General features: G+C 31.4%; 1 protein-coding gene across 2 annotated transcripts; it reads left to right on the forward strand.

Annotated features, from left to right (window-relative positions):
- Positions 1–3,726: 3,726 nt before the first annotated feature.
- LOC148621899 (F-box only protein 33-like) lies at positions 3,727–26,649 on the forward strand. Of its 2 annotated transcripts, XM_088576735.1 has the most exons (5): positions 3,745–4,148; positions 7,934–8,622; positions 10,072–10,229; positions 14,844–14,965; positions 16,709–16,892. In XM_088576735.1, exons 1-5 carry the CDS (start codon positions 3,763–3,765, stop codon positions 16,710–16,712), a joined length of 1,359 nt encoding a protein of 452 aa, XP_088432861.1. In that variant the 5' UTR covers positions 3,745–3,762; the 3' UTR covers positions 16,713–16,892. The 2 variants fall into 2 exon arrangements, with proteins under 2 accessions (XP_088432860.1, XP_088432861.1); XM_088576734.1 differs by lacking the exons at positions 14,844–14,965; positions 16,709–16,892 and adding an exon at positions 18,998–26,649 and having other exon boundaries at positions 3,727–4,148.
- Positions 26,650–26,724: the final 75 nt, after the last annotated feature.

The following is a 26,724-nucleotide window of genomic DNA, read 5'->3' on the forward strand; positions in this document are numbered from 1 at the left end:
CAAACCTCTTTCAAAACTTTTAACTTCTATACTCACAACTGTCAAAGAGGGTCTACAGTCCTACCACAATACTTGTTACTCCCGTAGTGGTATTAATTCAATGTGGATCCTGGAAAACGAAATATCTTTTGGAGACAATCAGTACAAGAATATTATCTGAATATAATAGCATTAAAACCTACGATCTTTCAACACTGTATACTTCTATTCCCCATACTCAGTTAAAATCATCTTCCAAATATACAGAGGGGAATGTTTACAAAATGCTGGAATTTTCAATCGACAACATATTTGTCCAATGTGGTGGACGTGTTTTTCAACAAATGGTCGGCATTCAAATGGAAACAAATTGTGCTCCTTTACTTGCTGACCTTTTCCTTCACTCTTATGAGGCTGACTTTATAGCTGATCTGATCCTAAATAAAGAATATCGTTTAGCTAGATCCTTTAATCTCAGTTTCCGCTGTATAGAATGCGTATTATCTTTAAACAATCCTAATTTCGGGGATTTGATACATCGCATCTACCCCAAAGAACTTGAGATAAAGGATACTACAGACACTGTGAAGTCAGCCTCATACCTACACTTAGAAATCGATGGTAAAACCATTGACCAAATTTTACGACAAACGTGATGACTTTTCATTCAAAATTGTCAACTTTCCTTTCATCTGTGGCAACATCCCTTCAGCACCTGCGTATGGAGTGTTCATATCACAACTCGTACGTTATGCTAGAACTTGCCGAAACTACGCAGACTTTTTGTATCGCGCTTGAACTCTAACAAATAGGCTTCTGGAACAGGGTTATGTTGCTACAAGGTTGAAGTCATCACTACCGAAGTTTTATGGTCGTCGTCATGAACTCGTGGATCGTTACGGTGTATCTATATGCACCATGAAAACTGGTTGATTCAACGGGTCATAGTTTTCTTTTTCTCGTTTATCTCCCCGGACTTGACTTTTTATGAGCAGCTCGGCGGGTGTTTCTAGAAAAACAGAGGACGCTTACCCTACCGGTGCACCTGGTCCATGCTGCCAGTTTTTAGTGGAGTCCGAGTTGCTCATTTGCTTTTGTTACTTTGTATGTATGATTTTAGTTGCTTTATGTTCTTTGTTGTGTGTGTCTGTTTTCCATGTCTGGTCTTTGTCCCTGGATTACATTCTTTTGATTACCGCTATAACCTTGGTTCCCTTGATTACTCTTATATAAATACCTCGCGTCTGGGTTTTGGAGTTTTTCTCGAAGAAAAACTTTTTTCAGGCTTGTAACCTCCTTCTCAAAAGCAGGAACACATAAACCTATTGGAGATGAGAGCAGTATGTCTAGTCTTATTTCATTTAAGGGCGAATCCGGCTGAAGGTTCGTTCCCTTTGTGATTCATCTTATCATTGGAAAGGTAATCTCAGTCTACTGGCGAAGAGTCTATCGAGATCTCTATAAGACTGGAATTTTCGATTCTCTCTCCCTACAGTGGGATCGTCTCCACATCGACCTGTTTGCTATTTCAATGAATCACAAAATTACAACCTGTATGTTTCCAATGCCTGATTCACAAGCTCGACGCAATATCTCTCTTTTGGAACACAACTTTTGCTTATGCATTTCTCTCCAAGGTCCAAAAAGATCGATTGTCGAGTCATACTTATCGTTCAAGCTTTGTCGAGACAGGCATTGTTCACATATCACCTCAAACTGCCTTGCACAAATACACTCCTTTTATTCCGCTGCGATCAAAACTGTTGTCTCAGTGCATCCTCATTCCGAAAACCTACACCATACATGCATAGTTATTTTTCGGAAAGAACTCCATCAGAAGGCTTTCCTAAGGGAGCTTCCACACACCCGCAGGCTGTCGGTCAATCTAGAGACCGACTATGATGCTAAGTGATAATTCTTCAGTTATTGTTGTTCAAGACGGGAAATTTATCTTACATTGTATCTCTGTACACCAATTAGTAGTTTTTTCTTGAATTTATTTTCGAAGAAAATAATATGTTTCCTTCCTCTATTAAGCTTACAAATTTGCAATTTGAAGAACCCTTATTACTTCAAGTGGACCTGATTTCTCATGCAATGACCATTTATGTTATATAATTGATGAAAAATTTCGAAACTGAAAAAAAAAAAACTTATTCCATAGGTTCGGTTCTGTCTGCTCTCAGATTTTCGTCCTTTGAACCTGAATCTGAAGTACATCTAAAATGTGTAACATACAATGAAATAAATGTTCATTCCCTTCTGTAGACATTTCATCGGAATTAAATCATTTTGTAACCATGTGTTGGCAAAACATGGGTTCCCCAATCGGTTAATGAAAAAAGGACAACGTACAAAAAGTTCCAGTTTTGATAAGAAAAAATCACAGTAAAAAGTCACAATATTTGCTAGAAAAAAGGGTCACAGGAAAAATATAAAAAATCAAACAACACTATATCATAACAGATGAAGAAATATGTGGTGACCTTTGTATGTATATTTCATGGTATGGTGATTTCACCATATAACCAATGATTGGGTATTTTCACCTTTGATGCGGTAGATATGGGTTTTCTCCTTTTACTCGTATCATCACATGGTATGCAGTGATTGTTGAAATGAAAGTTATCATAGGAACTAAATGGATTTCTCATTACATATGATAATGTTTAAACAAATTATTTAAATCAAATATTATACATTAAATATATATTTTCCATTCAGTGTTATTTTATCTAAACTTGAAATAAAACCATAGGCCTGTAATTAATTATAGGTCTCTGATAAAACTAAACAAATATTAAAAAGCGAATATATTTTTTAACTAATTTTATCATTTGATGATGAGGAGGGAATTATATATTTTTTTAGCATTTACAGTTGAGGTATTTAGTAAAAATTCCACATATGTTTAACTGTGATTTATTTTTCATGACTTGTTATTTTTCTTGTGACTTTTCCAGAAAAATTCAAATTATACAATGTCACATATTCCTGCTCCTCAATATATCAATACATGCATGCAGTTAAAGAAAGGGCGATACAATGTCAATTTCATTAACAAGATATAAATCTTTATTCATGATTCAGTGTGGTTGTGCTGCGCTATACCTATTGATATTTCACTTTTTTTTTCCAAATAGAATTATTCTCATGAGAATAACCTTGCAACTGAAGAATAATAGTTTAAATATGAATAGCTGTACTCCAATGATCTATTACTTCGCCCTTCATAAGTCAACGTGGTTGTTCCGCGCTATATTCCACAGTAAGTAAATGATTTACTAAAGAGAAACATATAACATCGATGTCAAGATTGCTTTTTATGAAGTGGCTTGAACTGACTTTTGTGAAACTGCTTTATATAGCAATATGTAATAACCAGCAGACAGATTGCGTCACTTATTTTACCTTTTTAAAACTTTTCTACTTTTTAATAATGAACATGTATGTTTTTTTTTTAATTTCGTAACTATCGTTCTAGAATTTTACTGTTAACAAAATGATATATACTTTAAACCAATTATAATATTGGTGTACTCCAATAAGAGGTGGCAGATATAGAGAAAAGAAAAAGAAGCAGACGAAATGCAGAGAAGAATTGTTTCTTGGGTACGACAGTGATAAGCTAAATTAGCAGCTTAATTGTATTCTGCTTGGGTATACTTATTTTTTGTTTTTGTATTTTTGGCGCCAAGTCTACTATTTCAACACACAAAAAGTGTTCCGCAGAAAGAAAATAAACATCACGTGATGAATGACGTAAGATTGCATATTTCGAAGATGGCAGCGGGACCGAACTGGGCCTCGCTGCCTAGCATACTTATTGTGGATATTTTATCCTACCTTTCGCATGAAGACAGACTTAAAGCTTCTTCCAGTTGTAAGAGATGGAGGAACTGCCTTTTTCATCCAATCTTTTGGCAAAAGATTCGTTTGTTGACCGGAAATTCAGACAGACAGAGGACAAAATTTTTGACAGACAGATGTGGAAGATTTGTCAGGGAAGTCTGCATAGTTTTCAACTCTCACAATTATAAGGAAGTGAGGGAATGCTACCAGATCTTAGATGTTCTTTGTGGGAACAAGAATTTAACAGTTTTTTCTCTGCAACCATCAAGCTGTCACTTTGAATGGCCAGAAATCCAGTCGACGTATTTTATTGACAGGTAAGCAATAACAAAACCATGACGTAAATATTTACAAAATCTTTCATGACCTTTGACCTTTAAATCAACCAATTAAAAAAGTCGTGTACATATGTCAGTGATGTTAGGTAATACATGTAATGTGATATTAAGTTATGTATAGTCAGTGACTTAATATTATTACGATAAACACTCCCTGGTATAGTGTTGTGTTTTTTAATTTTATTTGAATTTAAATTTTGATATAGATCTAGAGAAGGCATTGTGAGGTTCACAATACTGGAAATTTCATATTTTATCTTTAATTGAAACAAGGAATATCTTTAGCAGGTTTGAAATTCCTGAAATACGGCATTGCTACAGGCTCCCTCTCTTTAGTATTTACATTAATGAATATATGAAAAAGTTTATTGATAAAAGTATTTACACTTGTTGACACCATTGACGAACATAATATATATTCTCGTTGTTTTCATACTGAATTCTCCTTCAGTTTGAAGATCAATGACGTCATGATTTTAAATCGCATTGTTTCATTGACGTTAAAAGGTTATTCGGAGGCAAATCTGGGGTCATCACTTGTGGATGCCATTTACCAAAGTAATATATTTTCCTGTTGTTTTCATACCGAATTCTCCTTAAGCTTAAATGACGTCACAATTGTTTCATTAATGTCAAAAAGGTTATTTGGAGACAAATCTGGGTTCATTTGGCGCAAAATGACAAGTGTGAATTCATGTATTAGTAGTGGCATTGACAGGGAGGTTAATAAACCCTTTTGTGATAAGTTTATGAGCTTGCCCAATATACACTTCCGTGATGTAGGGCTTGAGTAGAACAAAATAATTTTACTTGCGGGAGTGTATATTGAGAATGCTCCAGGCATGCCCATTGACTGTCCCGTAGTTAGCACAAAAGGGTCTATTACATAGATTTTCTGCGTCATATATATAATAAGTAAGGACTTATAGCAACACAGCAATTATCAGCGCGGTTACAGTGGTGGAGCCAATGTCTGTGTGGCTTGTGTTTTTGCGCAGCATCACATCCACCGTGAATTGAAAGTAGAATTAGGCTCAGTTCTAAGAAAATTTGTTATAATGCTAAGGAAAAATCAATTGATGAAGATGTTTTCCTATAACTTTACTAATAAAAACTTTTTAATGAAAAGTGATTGTAAAAATACTCAAAATACATTGATCTTTAATTAGAAAAAAAATAAGCAATTGAAATAATTCTTTTATTCTAGCCTACAAACAATTTATTAGAGCATGTGCAAAATCATTGTTTACTTCTCATGTTCACAAAACAAGGTTAGATATCATTGCTGTTTCATAGATTTATAGAACTAAGCATTCAAAAGTACCATATCTCAACTTAATTTGGCATTTAAGTACAGTCCTTTCCTTCAAAATTTTCAATGACTAGTCCGAATAATAGAGGACTGTATAGGATTCAGCTAGCCCGAAACAAGAAATATACACATCATTTCACTAGCTGAAATTAATTTTTACTAGCCCTGGGCTTCAGGCTAATGGCCAAAGGTGGGCACTGTAAATATAAAATCCTTTATCTGTAACATTATTGTTTTTAGCGTGAAAGTTGTAACTGCGTGGACACCCACCCAGCTCTGTAATTAAAATGTACATAGATTTTCTGTCATAAATATAATAAAGAGGGACTTGTAGCAAGTCTGTTAAAATATAACTTGAACAGTTCTGGAAAGGCAACAGAAATACATGTACATGTAGTTTACACATTACCTTTGATGTAAACAAACTTTTATGCAACTGACATTAAAAAATAAAATCAAAGACAGAAGTCTTCAAAGTTGTTAATTGTCAAATATCCTTTGCAACAGATTTTGGCTTACTTTCAACATCCAAAATGGCCTGAATGTGATACAATGTATGCTCAAAAATCTGACTTCCACTAGAATTTTGGTTCCCTTGATATGATTACCCTTTTGTAACCATGACAACCTGAGTGTTTTCAATCAAAACATCTGGTTACTTGGAACCAGATTAAACAAATGGCAATGACTATATATAGATATTGGGACCCAGATAATGTATATGACCTCCATGTGTATATAGTCAATTCAAAGAGCCCTTGTGTCTGAATCGGAAACTGGGTGATGTTCAATGCTATACGATCATTTTATCTTTTAATGTAAAAATATATACTCCTGTTTGATATTCAGGGCTTTCAATAAGAGGAGGCACAAGGCCAATTTCACCATTTCACTTCAATGAAATCACCTGTTCAAATTTAAATTTTGTTACAGAATTTAAACAGAAAAAATCTTATTTCACCTGTTCAAATCTTAATTTCTCCTGTTTTATTGAAAGTTACTGAAATCCCTGGAAATTTAAGAGGTACATTTTGATCTTACATGAAGCTATGACAGTTGACATGCGCCGATCAGCAGCTTAATACCAAGAAGTATAGTAATATATATACATTGTAATTATGCAAACCATGTAAATGTAAGGCACTGAAATTTCGAGTGCAAGAAGTTACTAACAATATTTAGGACTTAAAGAGACTGGAATTACAATTTGGAATTGGTGTCCCTACCATTTTAGAAAAAGGGTAAAAATAGGTGTTCTGTTAAAACCCATGTTGAATGTTTGATTTTTTTCTGATTTTAATTATTCTATTTAATGTGTTCCTTATTTGATTCTGGTAAACAATGTATCAGCAGATTTTATGTTTGCACCATTTCAAGTTACAGGGTGTCAAAGTTGAGTAACACCAAAAAAAAATCAACTTGTTAATTTTTGGTCCGATTTAGAAAATTTGTTTTATTTGATTCCTCATGAAAATTTTTCTGTCTGGTTTTAGATATCTCTTATTGTTTTCTAAGTTATAAGGTGTCAAAGGGGGCCACACCTGAAAAAAAGTGACTTGTTTATTTTTGGTGGAATTTCCTCATAAAAATCCCTGCCGGCATTTTTAAATCAGATTTCAGATATCTTTTATAGTTTTCGAGTTAAAAGGGGTCAAAGGAGCCACACACAAAAAGCAGACTTAAATTTTTGGTCTGATTTTGAAAATTTTTAATTGAATTAAACTTGCGTGCAATATAGTGTCCAAATGTGGGGAAGCTTTTAATTGCTACTTAGTTGACATGACTATTTTTGTTGTTCAAGGGAAATTGTGAAAGATTTACACATGTAATACTTGTGGATGCTCCCTTTGGTTACTGATTACATGATTACTGATATCTCCTTAACATGTAATTAAGGAGGTATACATTTTGTACCTAGGGTAAGGGACATAACTCTCATATTCTATTTCACCAGTCTTTCAAGTTTCCCTTTAAACAGAATAAAATCAGTCCAAGTTACTTTGATGCGTATATGAGATTGATGTAAAATGGTGAATACAAATGTTCCAATGATTTGTAAGAGTTGTGTCCCTTATCCTAGGTCTACCTCCTTAACTGACCCTTTCATGTTAAATGCAGAATTGTTGATGAGCATGCATGACATTCATTTGTACTTCCCCAAAGCAAGGTACATGTAGCACTCTGCGTAGAACAATATAATTTTCTTTTGTTTATTAAACATGCTCATCAAATGCCCACAGTTAACACAAAAGGGTATATTACAACTGATTACTGATTATGATTACCTGTCTCTGATTTAGTTTATGTAGAAGTAAAACTCATGTTTAAACCCAATATTTCTGGTTTAAAATTAGATAAAAAAAAAAAGTCCCATTTAAAAAAAAATATGTTTCTCAAAAAATTTATATACATTTTACATGTAAATCACAAAATTACTATTAATTTTTTTAAGATTTCTGGACAGCATAGAAAGCATTGTCAGAAACAGCAGAAGATTGAAACATTTCTCCATTGGTTTTGCGGAAGAGTTGCTTGAACATTCCAGTGTTTTATTGAATATACTTGCAAGAAACTGCCCAAGTACCATAGAGAGCTTACATCTTGCAAGTGTGAAAGAAGATTCAGAGAACTATGGTATTGTTGATCTCAGTACATGCCAGTTCCAACAATTTTCTACTTTAAGACATCTCAGTATTGACTATGACCATCTTAGTAATGATCTCCTGGAAGCCTTTGGCACTGCTCATTGTAGCAAGTTGAAAAGCCTCATTATTAATGTTCATGGTGTTGACTCTGAGCAGGAAAAGGTAAAAAACTACTCATGGTTTAAGATCAGAAAAAGCTGTCCTGATTTGGAGGTCACCGTCAACTTAGTTCACTCATATGATGGTGTCCATGGACTACTTGACATTCTCCAACCAGATTTACCCCTGACTCACTTCCGACAGATGTTCTGTACAGATCTGAACCCCTCTGCCATCAACTATTTCTCATCACACTATAAAGATACGTTGAAGTCTGTCTACATTATTGATGGTCTCAATGATGGTTATCCTGTTCCATACTTTAGTCACATGGAAGAAGATACCTTTGTAATGCTAGCTTGGAGATGTACTAAACTGGAAGAGTTTAGTCTTATAGGTATGTTAATTCTAAATAGGAAAATGAAAGGATAAAATACATGTAAATGTGATTTGTGATGTGAATGTACATGTTTAGTCACTGGAGTGATTTTTTTACATTTTTATCAGTACACTAGTTTTAATTCCTGATACTAGCACTTGAAATACAAATGTAACTTGCAGTTATTGTAGTTTACACATGTACAAGCATAATGTAACTCCATGCTTGATTATATAGTAAGTCATAAGTTTAAGAATTACTCATGGTCAGTTAAGCTGTAAATATAGATTCTCCTTCAGTAATGAGTGGTCTAAATTATTTCTCCAATAGAGAATGATTGTATATAATTCAAGATTTTCAATATGCAAGCTTAGATTGGAAGGATTTCTTTTACACAGTGATCCATCTAGAAAACTAGGAATTAGATTGGAGGGACTCAGTCATATATTAGAGCCTGAGGTGACTTTTAAAATCCTGACTTCTAAATGGTACAAATGTAGTCAAATAATAAGAGTGCAGATCAATAAACAGTTGAAATCTAGATGACATGTACATTGTAAATGCTTTTGTTTTAGGAATTTCTTTGTTCAATTTGAGATATCAAGTCAGCATTTTGTTGTTAGTACATGTAGAAGTAAAAAAAATAGTCAAATAATAAGAGTGCAGATCAATAAACAGTTGAAATCTAGATGACATGTACATTGTAAATGCTTTTGTTTTAGGAATTTCTTTGTTCAATTTGAGATATCAAGTCTGCATTTTGTTGTTAGTACATGTAGAAGTAAAAAAAAACAACAAAAAAAAGTATTTTTTTGAGATAAATAAGATGGGTACATTGAAAAGGAAGGAGTGGGTGCTACCTGGGACATTGCATTCTGACATCATAACATACGATTGAATTTACAACTTTTTGTTTAATCAACTTTTTGTTTTTTTTGGGGGGAATCAACAAATGCTATTTATAGTGCAATACATTTCAAATTCAAATGTAACAATAAAAACTCTTCCTCTTTCTGGTGTAATGTAACACTTGGATTTGATCAGTGAATTTCCAAAACCGGAAAACTTTCTGAATTTGCAATACTCAATGTTGAGGTACATAAATCACTTGATAAAAATTTTCAAGAAATGCTATTGAATATTTTGAATGCCCATATTTACTTTCTTAAGAGATAATAAAGAAGATTTCAAAGTATAAAAAAAGATATTTGTAATTGATTTAGAACTTATTATCCAGGTTCTTTGTAAATTTACTGGTAAAATACTAAAATTTTTAAGGCTTCACCTTGTTATATCTCCAAGATTTTAAAATAACTGGATGTTCCGAAAACAGAATAGTTGAAGATGAGAATTTATCTATGAAAATTTATGCATGAATTGCTGAAATTTAATACCACAAAATAAACCATTTACAATTTTTTTTTCTTTTTAAGTAACTTATTATGAATTGTATGTTTTTTATATAAGGTTACGAAATACTCGATGATGATGTAATGGCAATAGCACGCCTTAGAGGGGACCAGTTAAAGAAGTTTGACATACCTTTGTCATGTATTGCCACATTGGATGAAGAAGATGACACACCAGCTCGATATGCTTATGTGGATGATGATTTTGTTGTCAGTGTATGTAAACTCATTCTCACACATTATCATACCTGCCAAGTTTTGAAAATCCCCAAGGAGGTTTTTAGGTGGGACAATGTTTGAACAGATATTTTTGGGACATATTTTGCAAATTTATTGGGTTTTACTGTGGTACTGTATGAATGAGACAACCACTACAGTGTATACAAATGTAGTATTAAAAGGCCTTTTTCAGTTGAACAACATAAGCATGCACTGTAATAGATTGAAGTTTGTAAGTCCCTTTTTGTGGTGAATTCCTCCAAACCTAATTGAAATTCTGAAGTTTTAATTAAGAAAAAAATAAAAAATGAGTAAACTTTTATTTCCTTTTAAACATATTATACTCTGGTCCACTTTTTATAAAAAATGTAGGTAAAAAAATATAGATAAAAAATATGTTTCATTCTTTCGCTCATTGAATAATAAAAATCTTATATAATGCATCGACCAACAGTTTTTTTGGGTGACATCGTTTTTGGTCCATTAAATTTGCAACTTTCCCTTCTTAAAATTCCTTACTGAAATTTCCGTTGTAAACTTGTTTCTTTCATGGCTGACTTCTTTGCCAAGCAACAACTAATTTGCATAATTTCTTTTCGTTTTTTTCCAAGACATTCTGTAGTCAATCAGATCAACTTCCACCCAGATTGGAATATTTTTGCGCCATTTCCACTAGAACTGTCCATTCAATGTCGGCTTCATTTATTTTGTCTTATCATTGACTGTTGTTCCCTTTGAGTTTGACATTGTAGTATCATACCTAACCACTTAGAATTAGTGGAATTAAAATATTCAGTAACTGTATGTAAACAAACAATGTGCCGAGGCGATCAGCTGACCTGTTCAGCGTCTGTTTTACAAGAGTAATTCCCTTTTGCATGGACAACACCGTTTGACTTTTGTGATGTAAATTGGGTCTATTGCCAGCTACTTCTGGAAAAAAGATGTCTGTCATCATAACGTAAACAAGTGTATAACAACATCACAGTAGTGGCAAAAGGTCCTGTGTTTGGAAAAAATGATTTTATTTGTATAATGTCTCATTTTTGGGATTTTTTTATCCTTTGGGATCAAAATACCTTATGTCACAGGTCTATCACTGGAACTTCCCTACTATTTCTGAACACTACACAAAAATATAGTCCAAAGTAATTCCTTTTATATCATTCAATTAGACCTCTTTTATAACAAGTATATATATTTCTTGCAATTTTTAAGCTCAATAATATTCCATTATTTTTGCAAATAAAATTATGATCTAGTCTTCATATCAACTCAAGATTTGAGGGACTCCTTTTTTGGCCGTGAATGATATTTAGTAATAAATTTGCATATAGGGAATTTATTTCATGCAGTAATGTGTCTGGAAGGATATAATGTGTTGAATATTTTCATTTTAACACACTTGTAAGTCAAATTATCTATCCTATCACTAATATTGTACGTTTATAAAGAGGAAGTGAAGAGCAGTGATTTAAACCTAGTAAAATTGGCGGGAAAATTCAAATTGATAAAAGTCTAGTTTTTTTAAATCTTGTGTTAGGAAATAATTTTTTCAAGCTGATATTGGTTTTATTTTAGTATACATGTAATTGTTATGTAGGATAAATTCTCTGTTAATATAGCTTTTGAATATAGATGCACATTAACTTTTTGATAGATTTAAAATTGGAAAAAGGTGAAATGGAACAAAATATGTAAATGTGTGTGAAGTTGGATCAACTAGTTTAGATTGATTTTACTTATTAAAAAAGGACAGTTCTTAATAGTATTTGAAATGCAATGTATGATCACAATATTATTTAACATCATATAATCTTGAAATTATGTTCATGCTACAATATTCACAAGAATCAAAAACCACCAGCGCTGTCAGCACTTTGATTGTAATCTCAAAATTTGTTGTATCATGTTGAAGGTGACCCAGAGTATAGTTTTAAATACATTGAACACACCTTTCCTTGGTTTCATTTTTGCCAATTGATGCGGAATTAGTGTTAAGTTTTAAACTGATAGGGATATGTTATTAATAGTTATTCTTAGTTTCTGTGAAGGAATGATGCTTTTAAGTAATGTGGTAAGAGATTGGAAACTTAAGGTTCCGCTAAAGGAAAATGTCAGTTGTTAATTTCTTCGTTATTACACCATAAAAAGACTTGAAACTTGGTCAAGAAGTTAATTTTGTTACTATCTACATATTTTTAAAGTTATGTTGATGTGCCACTTATCAAAACTAGTGTAATTATGGAAAAAAATGTAGTTATTTTGAGAATTTAAAAAAAAGTAGGGTCACTACAGTACACATTTAAATGATACCAAATCATTACCAATAACTCATTAGACCTTTATCTAGTGCAAGTTTCCTCTTACATGTAACGAATTCCTGTAATTCACACCCTTCATGGTTACTTTCACTTTCAAGTCAGCATGGCAGAAGCCGCCATTTTTTAAATCTTGGTTGGCAGTGTAAAAAACAATCTAAAATCTCTGGTGATACTGAACTGATCTGGTCAGAGCCGACAACATTTCACCCAAAAAATATTTTTGCGTAACTGTAACTAAAAAGTATTTTTGATGATGGTCGTTTTCACCTGAAACTGCTGTTTGCATCCTGCACGACTAGATCTGTCCAAATCGAAAGTAGATTGATGTATCCTTCTGCTTTAAAATGTATTGTTAACTATTTTTAATTTTACAATGAAGTTGAGATTACCCTTCTAAATTTTGAACATGCTCTTAATTGGAAAAAAATATTCATCTTATTTACTGTCGTGTGTATTTATACTACATTGTGCAATGTTTCGCTGTCGATTTATTTTACAACGTGTGACATCCGGTTATGCATGAGCTGTTATTCGGTGATGCCAAGGATGTAAACACACAGACAAAATGTTTGATTATTTAAAATTGGTGAGTATATGCGGGTATTCATCTACTTTTCATTTACAATTGACTTTGATCTATACTTTTCCTCAGGTTGTCAACACAATCAGTTGCAAAAATTCAACAATTCTCAATCATTTAAATGTTCAAATGGTTTCATGCCCCATCATTGTCCATAATTTTGCTTTTTGGGGCAACTAATTTACTTCATTTAAACATTTTTTAAAACTGAACTGTTAAAGTTTCAGTCTTAAATATGTATATAATTTTACTATTAAACAATTAAAAAGTATTTTTATGATTCTTTGTGATATTTGTTGTATGGACACATAATGTATGGAGGGCACTTTCTCACATGTTGTCATGTCTTTAGTACAAAACTCCACAAATTAGGCTAAAACTCCTGCTTTTGGGATCCCTTACTGTTTTTTTTAATCCATTATAGAATAATATGGGGTAGGCATTGCCTAAATCAGCGAGCACCGTGAGTTTTACCATACATGTATTGTCTGTGCGAGACTCATAAAAATGATAAGGACATTACAGAGGGGGTGTCGACCCAGATGAAATTTTTTGCTTCGCAAATGCAATATTTTTATTTATATTGAAGTAGCAAGAGCATGTAAAACTTAAAATTTTGGTATAGTGAGTAAAACTGAAAGTTGGTAACATTGGAAAAAATCAGTAAAGCGGAACATAATGTAAACTCAATCTTTAACTGAACTTACCAAAAATCAGCTCAATATCTGCAAGCGTTTAGAAAAAAAGTGTGAAAAACTAAAATTTCGGTAAATTCAAGGGCCATAACTCTGGAAAAAAATCAGCCAAGCGGAACAAAAAGTCAATTAGATCTGTAACTCATCAAGGTTGTCTCGCATACTAAAACACAGCTAAATATCTGCAAGTGTTTAGAAAAATGCAGAAAACTAAAATTTTTCCGGACGGAGTGCAAATGTAAAGTCCCCTTCGGCTAAAGCCGTTAAGGAACTAATAAATATCCCCACTTTCAAATAGAAAATCATAATTTCCCAATTTTTTATTTATATAATGGATAAAAAAAAACACCATATGAGGGATAGTACCCCAAAATGGGAGGTTAAACCTTATTTCAGGTCTTGTTCCAAGCCTGCAAAATGGCAAACAAGAAGAAAGTTGATGAACTAGTGGGTGGTCCAGGGGAGGGTTCTGGTGTTGGAAACTTCTTTTCATTGGAAAATTTTGTTGCCTTTGTGCTTAATGTACTGTAAAATTAGTAAATAACAGCCTAGAAACCACCCTTTTTAACCCCACTGTAACCCTCTCTTTTCAAAATCTCTGGGTCTGTAACATTTGATAAATGTAGTGTTTGTCCAGCTGTCCCTGGATTAAAAAAAATTATTACCAAGTCCTATAGATGGAGAGAGATTAAGATGTAGACCTTATTTTAGATATTATACATCTTATGAGTTACAGAGTGTAAGTTAAATTTACATGTACTGTACATGTATATGGAAATTACTTTTTGAGTAAATAATATGGAAGTGTCAGATAATACTCACTATATAATTAATTGATGATACTAAGGTGACATTTAATAGATTGAAGTAAGTCCCTTGCCTAATTGATTTTTACCAATTTTTTATGGATTTTTTTTTCAATATATAATAGTTATTTTGAATTATTCCTTATTTTCGTAATTATACTTTTTGCAGTTCTTTGGGGTGTTAATGTTAATTATTAATTTTGTAGAAACTCCATATTCATCTACAGAGCTGCATCATTACAGAAATCAGCTTAGAAAATCTAGTTGTGTCAAAAGTCACTGTGACAGCACCTCCATTTCTGATTCATTGTTTTAAAACTAATGATTTGTAAGTACCAATTAATCTTAGATAAGATGGAATTTCCTAGAAAACTTTTTGGGAAGGGGACTTCGATGTTAAAAAATTAACAATTTAAGCTTGTCGCCTTGATGTGGCCTCTATATATTGGATCGATTTCTTTGGTGAATGATAAGTAGCAAAAAAGGCTTGAATAAGATTGATTTAAAATTTTTCAAAGAAATCAACGAAGGCAGGAGGGTTACTTCTTATTTGCAGTCATATATTGGTATGGGGTTGTTGTCGTTACCAACTCCAAAAGGGAGGTTGGTATTGATATTGGGATTTATAGCCGAACTGTTTTCAAATAAGGGGCATGAAAAAGCATTTGATAGAATTCAACTTCAGAACTCCAGTACAAGCTTAGGAATGTCTTATGATATTGTTCCTTAATATTCTATACAATGGTCAGACTTGGATTGATTTTGGGGATAAAGATTTGAACTTTTCAGAAATTAGGGGCCAGAAACATGCATTTTCTTGATGTCCAAACAATATCTTGACTATTAGGGAATGAATCTCTTTGAAATTATATTTCAAGGTGATGTATAATGTACGACCAAAGGAAGAGTGAGATTGATTTTTGTGGTTTAGACTTGAATCTTGTAGGAATTAGGGGCCTGATACAAGCATTTTCCTTATGTCTTAATAGTAACTTGAATAAAAGTGAACTGATCTCATGTAAGTTTTACTACAAGGTGCCATACATGTATCATGATAAAAAAACTGGGATTGATTTTTATAGTTGTGACTTGAGCCAAGTAAGAATAAGGGGTCACAATGGGCCATGAAAAAAAGTATTTTTTTTATGATTTCTGGACAATAGTAGTAGTGAAAAGAAATGGATCACTTTGAAATTGTACCACAAGGTACCATTTTTCCACAGGAATGGTGTGTCCATACTTGCCGCAAATGTTCAGTGTTCAGCCTCTGCAGTCATATCAAGCTGCAATCTGCAAAGCATTTTATTTGAGTTAAGTAGCTGGCAGCAATACAACTTTAATAGAATTGATTCTGCAGTTGAGCATAAAAGGAGGATTAATTTTATTTTGGGTATTGGAATCGAAGTTTTCTAAAGAGTGAAAATGTGTGTTCATGGGATAAATGTTACCATGCTCACCAAGGTTGTTTGATTCAACCATTTCTCAGGGGCCAATTGTATAAAATTTAGCAGTTTGTTTCAAAATTAACAACTTAACCCTTTAATTCTGCCTCCCAAAATGGCACATTGAATGAAAAATCTTACAATATTAACCTAAAATCTCAATTTTTTATTTACCCTGAAAAGTCTTTGGTCTGCTAATCAGATCAACAACATGGACATGATCCTTATTTTAAGGGTTGCAAAAAGAAATTTGTTTATGGTAATGTGTTAATATTTTTCACATATATACACATGTACATTATTATTTCAGCAAACTTTTTTTAACTGGCAAAGCTCTGTCATGTTTTTTTAAAACATTGTAGTAGTTCTTTAATTGGTTAATTTAATTTCGATTATATAATCCTAACACATTGAATTAGATCCAAATGGCCATCCATATTTTTCTCACTAAAGAGAAAGTAGCTATAAATAGAATTGAAAGTAGTCCCAATATAAATGGCTTCCATTTAAATTCATTTTGAGTAATTAACTTATTACAATTAAGTATAGTTTTAAGATTTAGAATCTGTTAAAAAGGGTAACTTGCACAAGATACATGTTTGATAAATATTTTTGTTTACTTTTTATAGGTAAATATGGACTTACAAAAGATGTATTTAATGGCAGTCTTGCACCTTTATATACAAGATTCAAGGATTACAGTAATGAAAAAATGTTTTTAAATGGCTTGGAAAGCTTGTGCTTAATGAGAGGAACATTTTGGTATATGATTGATGTTGGTATGACATTCACTAATAAAATATTGAACTTTCAGTTTTTGGTTTATTTTCCTGTAGCGGAACCTTAAACAACTCTCTATTCATTATATGAATACCATGAGGTTCAGTATAAGAGGAAATTTTTAAAATATTCAAGAATGTTGCTACCAAATTTCTGTAAATTATCAGGATTTAATAGAAATAGTAAATCTTTTAACTATTGCAAACAAAACATGTGTGTATACTGCACTGTTGGAATTACAGGAAATGTAAAAAAAAAATGATTGGCTGTTCTGTGTTCATAAAATAGTGGTACATGTAGATCCAATCAGGATTCATTTTTTAATAAATCATCATTGATTACCAGCTGATTGCTCTTTGAAATTATTACCTGTAGTGACAGCAATTAACATCTTTTGTCAGGTTTATGACTTTTCTAATGAAAGAAATGAGATTGAAACACAAATTAAGGGGTTAGAATTTGTAGTTTTTATAGGTAATTTTGACAAAATCTGGTTTTGGGACAAATTTGACCAGAAAAATTATTAGCGGGACAAACAGTCAAAATCACGAAAACATTTAAATCATATAAGTTGGCAGGTTTGCATTATTGTTAAGGGATGTTTATGGAACTTGAAAAAGTTCCTATTATATTTGTAATATTCAGGTGCATATTTTTATCAGTGTTCAGTGTTCTCATCTGTAGACATTTGGTTTTTCAAAATTAACTTATATAACTCTGTTCTTAACCATAAGCTTCCATACAACAAAACTCAGGCTGTTAATGGGGTTTTGACATCTGGTTAAAGGATAAGGGAATAAAAAGTGGCTATGACCAAATTTTTTTCAGGCTTTTGCACAACAACTTGAGGAAAAGCAAATGGATTGCTTTAAAATTGTACCCCAGAATTCTAGACCTTAAAAGTAAGGCTTACAGTGATTTTTTTTTGGGTTGTAACCTTTAAAGTTTAAAAAAAAATAAGGGCACAAAACTGTGATATTTTTTTTGCCTTAAATTTCGTCTAAAATATGGCTGCTTCCTCTGTCTTATGAAAGTTTCCCAAGTTGTCCAGAAATGGCTAAAAATATTCCCAAATTAGGTAAACTATTTTCTAATGGGTAGTCCAAGGATATGATACAAAGCTTTTGTCAAAATTACCAGGTATTTTTTTATGACTTATTCTTTTTCACGAAATCCTCTATAGTGTAAGTTATGTATTTTAACTACAAATTCAAGGTTTTGTATGGTTATTTCAAATTTCTCAAATTATAAAAATGACAAATAAAAATTCCAATAATCTATATGCTTTTAAATTTCAATGAGTGCAGCCAAAAAAGGGGAAAAGTAATAGATTATGCTCAATGCATGCTCCTTCACAATTTTGATCTACTTTTATAAGGGAAAAGGGAGTAGAGGTATACATATAGTTACTCAGCTGATTTCATTTTGTCCAAAATATTTAACTACTAACACATGTAGTTTTCAGTAAAATTAACATTTATCTCAGTAAAATAATATGCACATAAAAAGAAAAGCTTGCTAATTGTTTACATTTACATGTACTTAAACAATAATGGATATAGGGAATATGTCAGACAACTACCCTAATCAAGATAAAAAATGTAAGCTTGTAAAATCATATATCACATAAAGTTATTAAATATTTTGGTGAATGATGGGTGTAGGCCTAATTAACTTCTATTCACTTCTCCTGATCCCTCTTCAATTCTCCCTCGTGTCTTTTTAATAGAGAAGTCACTTCTCCCTTGTGTCTTTTTAAAAGAGAGTTCACTTCTCTCTGTTTTGCTGAAGTAGCTTAAGCCCTATAATTTAAATAAAGGGGAACAATATCAGCAGAAAAACTACCATTGATTGGGTTTCCACATAGTAACCATACATGTATATGGATTTTTGTGTGACCTGTACATATAGCCATCTTGCATGTACATAGAAACACAGAAAGATTTGTATGTTCAATTTTAGTCATAACTGGGTAAATATTTCTGTAAAAGTTTCATTTTTTAGGTGAAATTTTTTACATGTACATACACGGAAATTTATTGCATGCAGCTGTTAGAGAGACCATTTTAATTGTAGGATATTCATTCTCAAATTATATTCATACAATGTTCAAACAATTCTTTTTTTATTTTTTACAGGTTTCTAACAGTTTGAAATGGCCTTGGTACCCAAAAGAAGACCATGAATTACCTATGGCTGTATTTGATGCTCAAGCTGATGCTGAACTTGCCTACATAGATATCCTGCTGTCTGACCAAATGCCAAAGTAGAGAGAAACTGAGAGCACATACCAAAGATAATAGAGAGTATAATCTTTTTAGAAACTTATTTCAGCATTTGCCTTTATTATCATTGTAGTTTTTACTTTAAGGCTTTTTGATAACATGCTTCATCATGTATGAACATGTGTCAGGAGTTTTCGTGGTATGCTTAAAAGCTCAGGTAATCACAGAACACCTTTACATTGAAAAATTTAAATTATTTTTTTCATAAGTAAAAACTAGTTTAAGATAAAGGTATCGTAAACCTGGTAATATTTATATTTATTGAAAAGCTATTGTAATCTCAATTTTCTTGCTTGTTCTCTGTGTGTATCAATGTTAATTTGGTATGTGCTTTTATTGACCATGCAAATCAAAAATGAGCACCTTCAGCATTTTAGTGCTTATTACATCTGTATATGTGTTAAGTCTAGTCAGCTCTTGCCATGTTTAACAAAGTAAAAAGAGCATTCCAGCTAAAATCAGATCACCACATTTTTATTGTTATTTACTAGTATTGTGACAGTTTGTGTGAGCATTGCTTAATGAAAAAAAGCAGTGTCAAAGAAGACATAATGTGATAATAAATTTAACCATACGTGCCAATAACAAAAAAAAAAGATCTGAGTGCAATATTTTGTGATATATTGAAATACCACGTGTGCAGGGAAAGAAAAGATAGTATTTTGTAATCAAAGATGTTGGTATTTTATTGTATTCTGTTGCTTTGTGCTAGTTTGTTTTTATGTAAATCTGTTTTTAAAACTTTGTTGTTTTTACATCTGTATTTTTTAAACATCATCCAAGTGCGTTTGAAATTCATATTGTGTTATTTAAGATGAAAGAAATGATGATTTTAAGAAAAGATGGTTTTGTAATGGAAAAGAGATAGAATTCAGTTTTTGTCTGTTATCTGCAAGCATTCTTGGTAAAAAAAATCTGAAAGAGTTCTTGTCAAGAGGTACTTCAGTTTATAATAATTTTGTCCTGTATTTAAACTTTGTCAGTTCAATGTGAAATTGTGTATATTATGTTTAATGTATGCTCTTTTTGTTTACAATTTTTAAGTTGGCACTAGACACAGAAGCAATTGTTAAGAATATTGCTATCAAGTAATTTCATCCATTTGAACAAAAACAAATGATTCATGACTTTACGAGGTTGCACATGTTTCTAACTTAAAACACTTTTATGATGTAACAGCCTACAAATCTTTTACACCTGAGTTCAGTCAACTTTGAAAGGGTAAAATACTTCAACATGTAATCATGAAGGTAAGCTAGAATTTTGCTAAAAAGTAGTCAAAGTGAGTAAGCTCCATAACATCAGTCATAAAATGGAAAGCAACCCAAGTCGTAGAAGTCTTCTGTTTGGTAATATTTGAAATCACTTAATGTCAAAGGCATCAATGTACCAAGTAAGATAATACAGAATAAAAAAAATCAATCTCATGTTTATTTGAATTATTTCTGTTCGATTTCGATAATTGCTATAAAATTATGTTCATTTATCTTTTTTAAATGAACTTCATAGCAATTATTACATGTGCACCTGCTGAAAAACAATGCACAAAAAGTACTGAAAGAAAAAGAACTTTACTAAAGAATATTATGTTATTTATTATTATCTTGAATCACCATTTCTTTCATTTTTAAATATTGTAGTTATGTCAGCAAGTTAAGAGCTAGCTACACCCTAAGTGCAATCAAATATTATAGTGAAAACCAAGATCTTAATGAATCAGTGTTGTTGTTGTTATTTATTTTACCATCATTGTTAATTTTGGTCATTCTATACAAGACCAAACTATTGTTGAGTTTTATTTTGTTGGTACATATAGCTGGTCTTTGCTATTATTTTTATTTTTAGAAAGGGCATTTACAGAAGGTAAAGACCTATTATCAGATTTTCAAAGTACATGTTGTGTTTTTTTCCTGGTGTAGGGTTATATGTTTATTTTAGTCTCCTACTGACTTAGCCTAAAGAGACTTTATTTTTATAGTGTCTGTATAAGTAACATGTGAAAGAGAGACATTGTGATACTTTGATATCTGATATTTATATAAATGCTATATGTGTTTTAAACAACTCTTGTATATATTGTAAATATGTTGGTTTTTTTTTTTTTTTATTTTAATGTTTGTCTTGCATAGTTTTGATGTTAATTAATAGTATGACTTCTCTGATGATATGCAGTAATAATTTGTTTTTTTAGTGTCCCAACACGTTTTCTTTACAGAAACACACACACATTAGTTATTTACCCATGATGCATAGAAAACATTATGATCAAAGTTCCAAGCTTTAGAAATACTGATCTTATTTCTATATAAGATTACTGACAAGGGACATTTTTTGTTTATTCCATACTTCCAATAGTACCAAATAGTCTAAATCAAGGACACAGTTGGCATGGTTGTTATATTTTGGAAGTTGAGAGTTTTAAGGCTGAAAGTTATACAAGAAACCAGTGGTAAAGTTATCAGGCTAGAAAGTCAGATTGTTGAGGAGACGTAGAGGATGAATGAGACTGACTAACATACTACAGCTTGGGGTTTTAATTTTAATTTTGATTGATAAGTATTTGAGAAACAAAAAAATGATACACAAAAGTTAAACTTAAGAAAAATTAAATTTCAAAGTTGATTTGATGCTTTATTTCGGGTCTTTAGTTCTATTTTTAGTAAATTATTACTAATCAGAAATGTGTGTCTACTAGACACAATTGATGTATGGGTGTGTGTATGTGTGTGCATTTGCTACATGAAATATCTATATAAAAAAGTATTACAGTGAAACAAGGAACTGCCTTTATTCCACCAAATGTAGATTAATACCACCAAGGTCTTTCTAATAATTGCGAAATTTGGACTGATTCTGTAATGATCTCAGTAATATAAACAGTCCCAAATTGAACAACAGGTATATTTATTTTCACATGTTGCATATCAGTAGAATTCATTTCATAAACTAGCATGGCAGAGATTTGTGAAGAAGTGGGAAAACCCATAAAGCTAAACTGCCAACAGTTGCTTCAATAAGAGAATGGAAGTCAAGGTTGTGTATCATTTTATTCATGTGTTAGTTTTATAGTCAAATAATATTTAGATATATTGTGTTTCATATTGTTCTGTTTTCTCTTAGGATTAATACAACTGTATTAATTTGCTTCATTTTTTAATTCAAACAATGTATTGTTTAAGTCTATTGTTGCAGTTATGATGTTAACTACTATTAATGAAGTAAATTAAGGAACTTTAGTAAAGACCAGAAAATCATATAAAGAATAAGGGGTTTTATTTACATGTATAAGAATGAATTAAGATGAGGTAAAATCAGGTTTAAAATTCTGGAACTATTGTCATTTCAAATATGTTTAAAAATTATCATTGTTACTTCCCCAGCAATGATTAAATTTATGTCATTGGATACATTGATTCTTTGTTTAAGTAGTGTTCAGGTTCAGTGACTATATCTCCACCATTGTTATTGGTGTTGTTTAACAAATACAACAGACCATAGCCAAATATTATTGTTACTTTTCCTTTTAGTATTTGTTTGTTTGATAACAAGTGTCAAAATTAGATCACAACATTTTCTACGGGTAATCCTATGGGTGATAAATCTGTGTGATTTTGAAACGGGTGATATATTAATAGAAATGTGTTATAATCAAGATGCCTTGTTATACTTGCTAATACATCTTGTTAATAATTGAGAGAATTAGATTAAATGTGTATTTTAACACCGAAATGAATATATCAATCTTTGTAGTATGAAGTTGTTTTTAAATTAATATATGACAATGAATTTAGCAATGAAGACATATTTATTTTTAAAGCAAGCATGCACTTTCAGTATTCATATGTATGATATGTCTTATTAAGCTTGCATTCATAAACATCACCACCTTTCTTTTTTCCATTACTACCAGTATGAAACTTAAGAATGGGTGTCATGTAAGGTATAAACAAATGTTCTTAGTTTGTGTAAAATGAGAGTAATTGTAATAAGGTCAAAAAATTGTTTATTGGATTATTTATGAAATTTTGTGGAAAAGTCTTGATAGCAACAGATCTGTAGAATGCTGGTCAAATTTTAACAAATAATGCCATTATGAAAATTATCTAAGTCTCCTTATGTTCATTTTATATGGCTGATATTATGTTAACCTGTCCTCTAGGGAATTCTGATTTTTAAATTTTTAACATGTTTTCACTGTCCCTGTAAAAGGATGTGTGATCGAGTTGAGTTGTAATTGAATTACTAAAACCTTACTTTTTTGTTGACAAAATTTTCCTTGTCATTTTTTTTTAAATGGCTTTATATAACACTGGTTAGAATTGATGATTTTTATATGTGAATATGTAGTTAAATATTATGAGCGTCTCTGCCTTTTAAATGTTGTCTTCCTACTTATTATAGCTACGAACATAGTGCTTATACTGAATACAATCAACCTGTTACTCAGAAGTTAAATGTTAAAGACATTTGCAATCTTTAACAAATAGCATTTTGGGAGTATAACTCCCACTTTGCTTTGTTTAAATTATAAACTGATAGAATAAGAAAAGTAACTGGAAATGCTCATAATTCTCCAATCATTCTTTCAGGTTTTTTAAATGTGCTTTGTCTAAAGTTTTTTATCCCTTTATTGAAAATTGTCTCTTATGTGCTAGCTATTGTAACAATATTGTGCGAGAACTTTGATATTTTTTGCAATATTAGGATTCACTTTGAAAAATCAATACTGTGGTACTAGCATTTGTATCAATATGAAACTAAGAAGTTCATGCAGGAGAGGCATGGTGAATAATGTTTCAAGAATTTATACTTACTCGGAATAGGTTATTTGAAAATACTGACTTTTTTCCATAGGTTTCTCAGGCCTTTGCCTCCAAAAGTGTCAATATATAATAACCAATTAATAGAGTGACAAAAAGAGAATCAAATCCACCTGTAGGTTTATGATGTTCTTAAAGTACCAACCAAATACAGATCTAGCAGAATAAAGCTGTTTGATCAAAATTCAAAGTACCAAATTTAAAAATGGTTAGTTACATTCATAGTATGCAATAGAGTGAAAAGTTCTTATTTACGAAAACTTATTGTTTGTTTTTACTATATTTTAAATATGTGTTACTGAAGTGAAAAATACACAAATAAAAATGTGTATAAGGATCTAGATTACAATTATTCTAATATAATATTACAGTGTGAGCCTACCTGTGTGAATTATGTTGTGTATATATTTTATGCTTTAATTGTTTGATGTATCATCAGCTCTAGAATGGAGCACAAGATGCTGATAACAACATAGGACGATACCATTGTTAATCAGTATACTTGTACAGTATGTTTATTGTCAGCATGGATATTATTAATGGTGGTAGGATGAAAAAAGAACAAGATTACATATTCATTTGCATAAAAAATGCTTTTTTGCCGCTTTCTATTAATTTTGCTTTCTGCTTTACTTGCTGAAATATACAATATTAAGATGCACAATACTGTTACATGGTGTTACAGAACATGTAATGATAAAGTTCATATGATGAAGCTGGTATTTCCCTGATTGTATTACAAATATGATAAACTACTTTAGGTTGTCCACTGGAAAATTGGAAAGATATTCAAAGCTATCAGACAATTCACCTATTTATTAATTCCAATTAGTATAAGAATCTGTAGTATGATAGAAAGTTATATCTCCTTTTCTTTTTTTAAGTCAACTACTAAAGTGGTTTCATCAGGTGATTGTCATTTAATCAAGGGAAGTCCTTCAGTAGCATGTCATCGTTGTATGCACTGTAAAAATTAAAATAGTATTAAGGCATATTTTTGCTATGCCAAAAGTTGTGCAAGGAAATTTAGGCTATTAATTTATGTCAGGGCAATGAAGTTTACAGTTGATCAAGCACTTTTTAGAATATTTGATTTTCCATATAAAGTTCAGTCTATGAAATAGTAACCATACTGTACAAGTTTTGATGATCTTAAATTTTATTGCTGTGTCGTGTACATGAGTATAGAATAAGACACAATAACATCTTAATTGATGGGCTTGTGGTGAAAAACATTCAAACACCAGAATGTGTTCAGATAACAATAACATTTTATACAACAGTCAACATTAAACTTTAAGCTGTCATTTTACATATTGCAAGAGAGAAGTTAAAAGAATTTTGAACTTAAAATTTGCAATAGGATTAAAGCTTCGAGTAAAGTTTCGCAGATATTAAAATAAAAAAAAGATGTGTACCTTATAGCTTAAAAGATGATACATTTTTATATGCTTAATTTTTACTGTTCTTCATGTAAGATGAGCCAGAACTATATATAGATAATCTTAGTTTTTCAGTTCACCTATCATGGCTTATGTTCCACCATATTTCTGGTTATAAGGTACCATTAAGGATGAATACAAAAGATACATTCCAAAATAGACAGCTTGACTAGAAAACCAGAACATTCCAAGGCATTGACTGTTATATGAAATAGATTTTACTGTTAAATAATGATGTAAGAAATAGACTTTATCAAATAATGTATGTGTTGCAGCTAATGGTGCAGAAAATGTCATTATGTATAATGCTTATTGATAACATTGGCAATGGATACCAACTGTCTTTCATTGAAGTTAGTAGTGAGATCCTGTCTCCATGGTGATCATGTCATCAGATGCACTGGTGACTAGGTGCTATCAGGTCAAGGGGAGTGGCTACTTGAAAAATTTACATATCATATATATTTTTAGCATTTCAAGATGTACTTTCTCCACTAATTTATCAATCTACTAATAAAGAATATTGTGAAAAGGTCTGTAAGTCTCGTTCTAGTTTCATTTTCCTTACTGGAATTTCTCGTGTAGAATGTATTGAAATTCGAAGACCAGTCTGCATTGCATTGTTTACCTCTGGAATCTTGAAACGCTGTATTACAATGCAAAATCTTCCATTTTATGCTCTTTCTTAACACTTTTATAATGTGGAAATAGATATTTGTCATTTTAATTGGTATTTTTACACCAAAATATGTTTTGCTGTTACATACCAAACCCAACACTCAGGAGTGAAAACTCTCTATACATTTGAATGGTAGACTAGGACCCATTCTCGTGAAACCAGAGTCACATGATGAGACCTACCAACCCTATAATGATAATTGTAAAGTTTTCATTTCTTGGAACAATTTATGATAAAAATGAAATATTTAAACATTGTTTATACTATATACATTCAATGCATACTGTTACTAATATACAATAGTAATGAATTGGGATTCTTCAAGTAGCTGCTTACCTCAAAAAGTGTTTTGTTTATGAAAAAAAAAACATTACTTCTATCAAATACAAGTGGATAAGTTTCAAGTGCCAAAGTCAAGTCCATTTAAGACTCATGCCTTTGAAACAACATGTTTGTTATCTTGTTATACAAGTAGAATTGTTACTGAAGAAAAGTTTTATGATTTTATGTATATTATGGAAGTTAAAATCTGAAGTACAAATAAAGATGAGCGTCTGTGCTCCATATATGTTTTACTATTACTTTGTCCTTACAGCTTTAAATTTTTCATGCAGAACAGATTACTTCAGTTTGCTCCAC

The sequence above is a fragment of the Perna viridis genome, chromosome 3, assembly GCF_037379345.1.
Source record: "Perna viridis isolate PV_CMFRI_1.1 ecotype Kerala chromosome 3, ASM3737934v1, whole genome shotgun sequence".
In the NCBI taxonomy this organism is placed as follows: domain Eukaryota; kingdom Metazoa; phylum Mollusca; class Bivalvia; order Mytilida; family Mytilidae; genus Perna; species Perna viridis.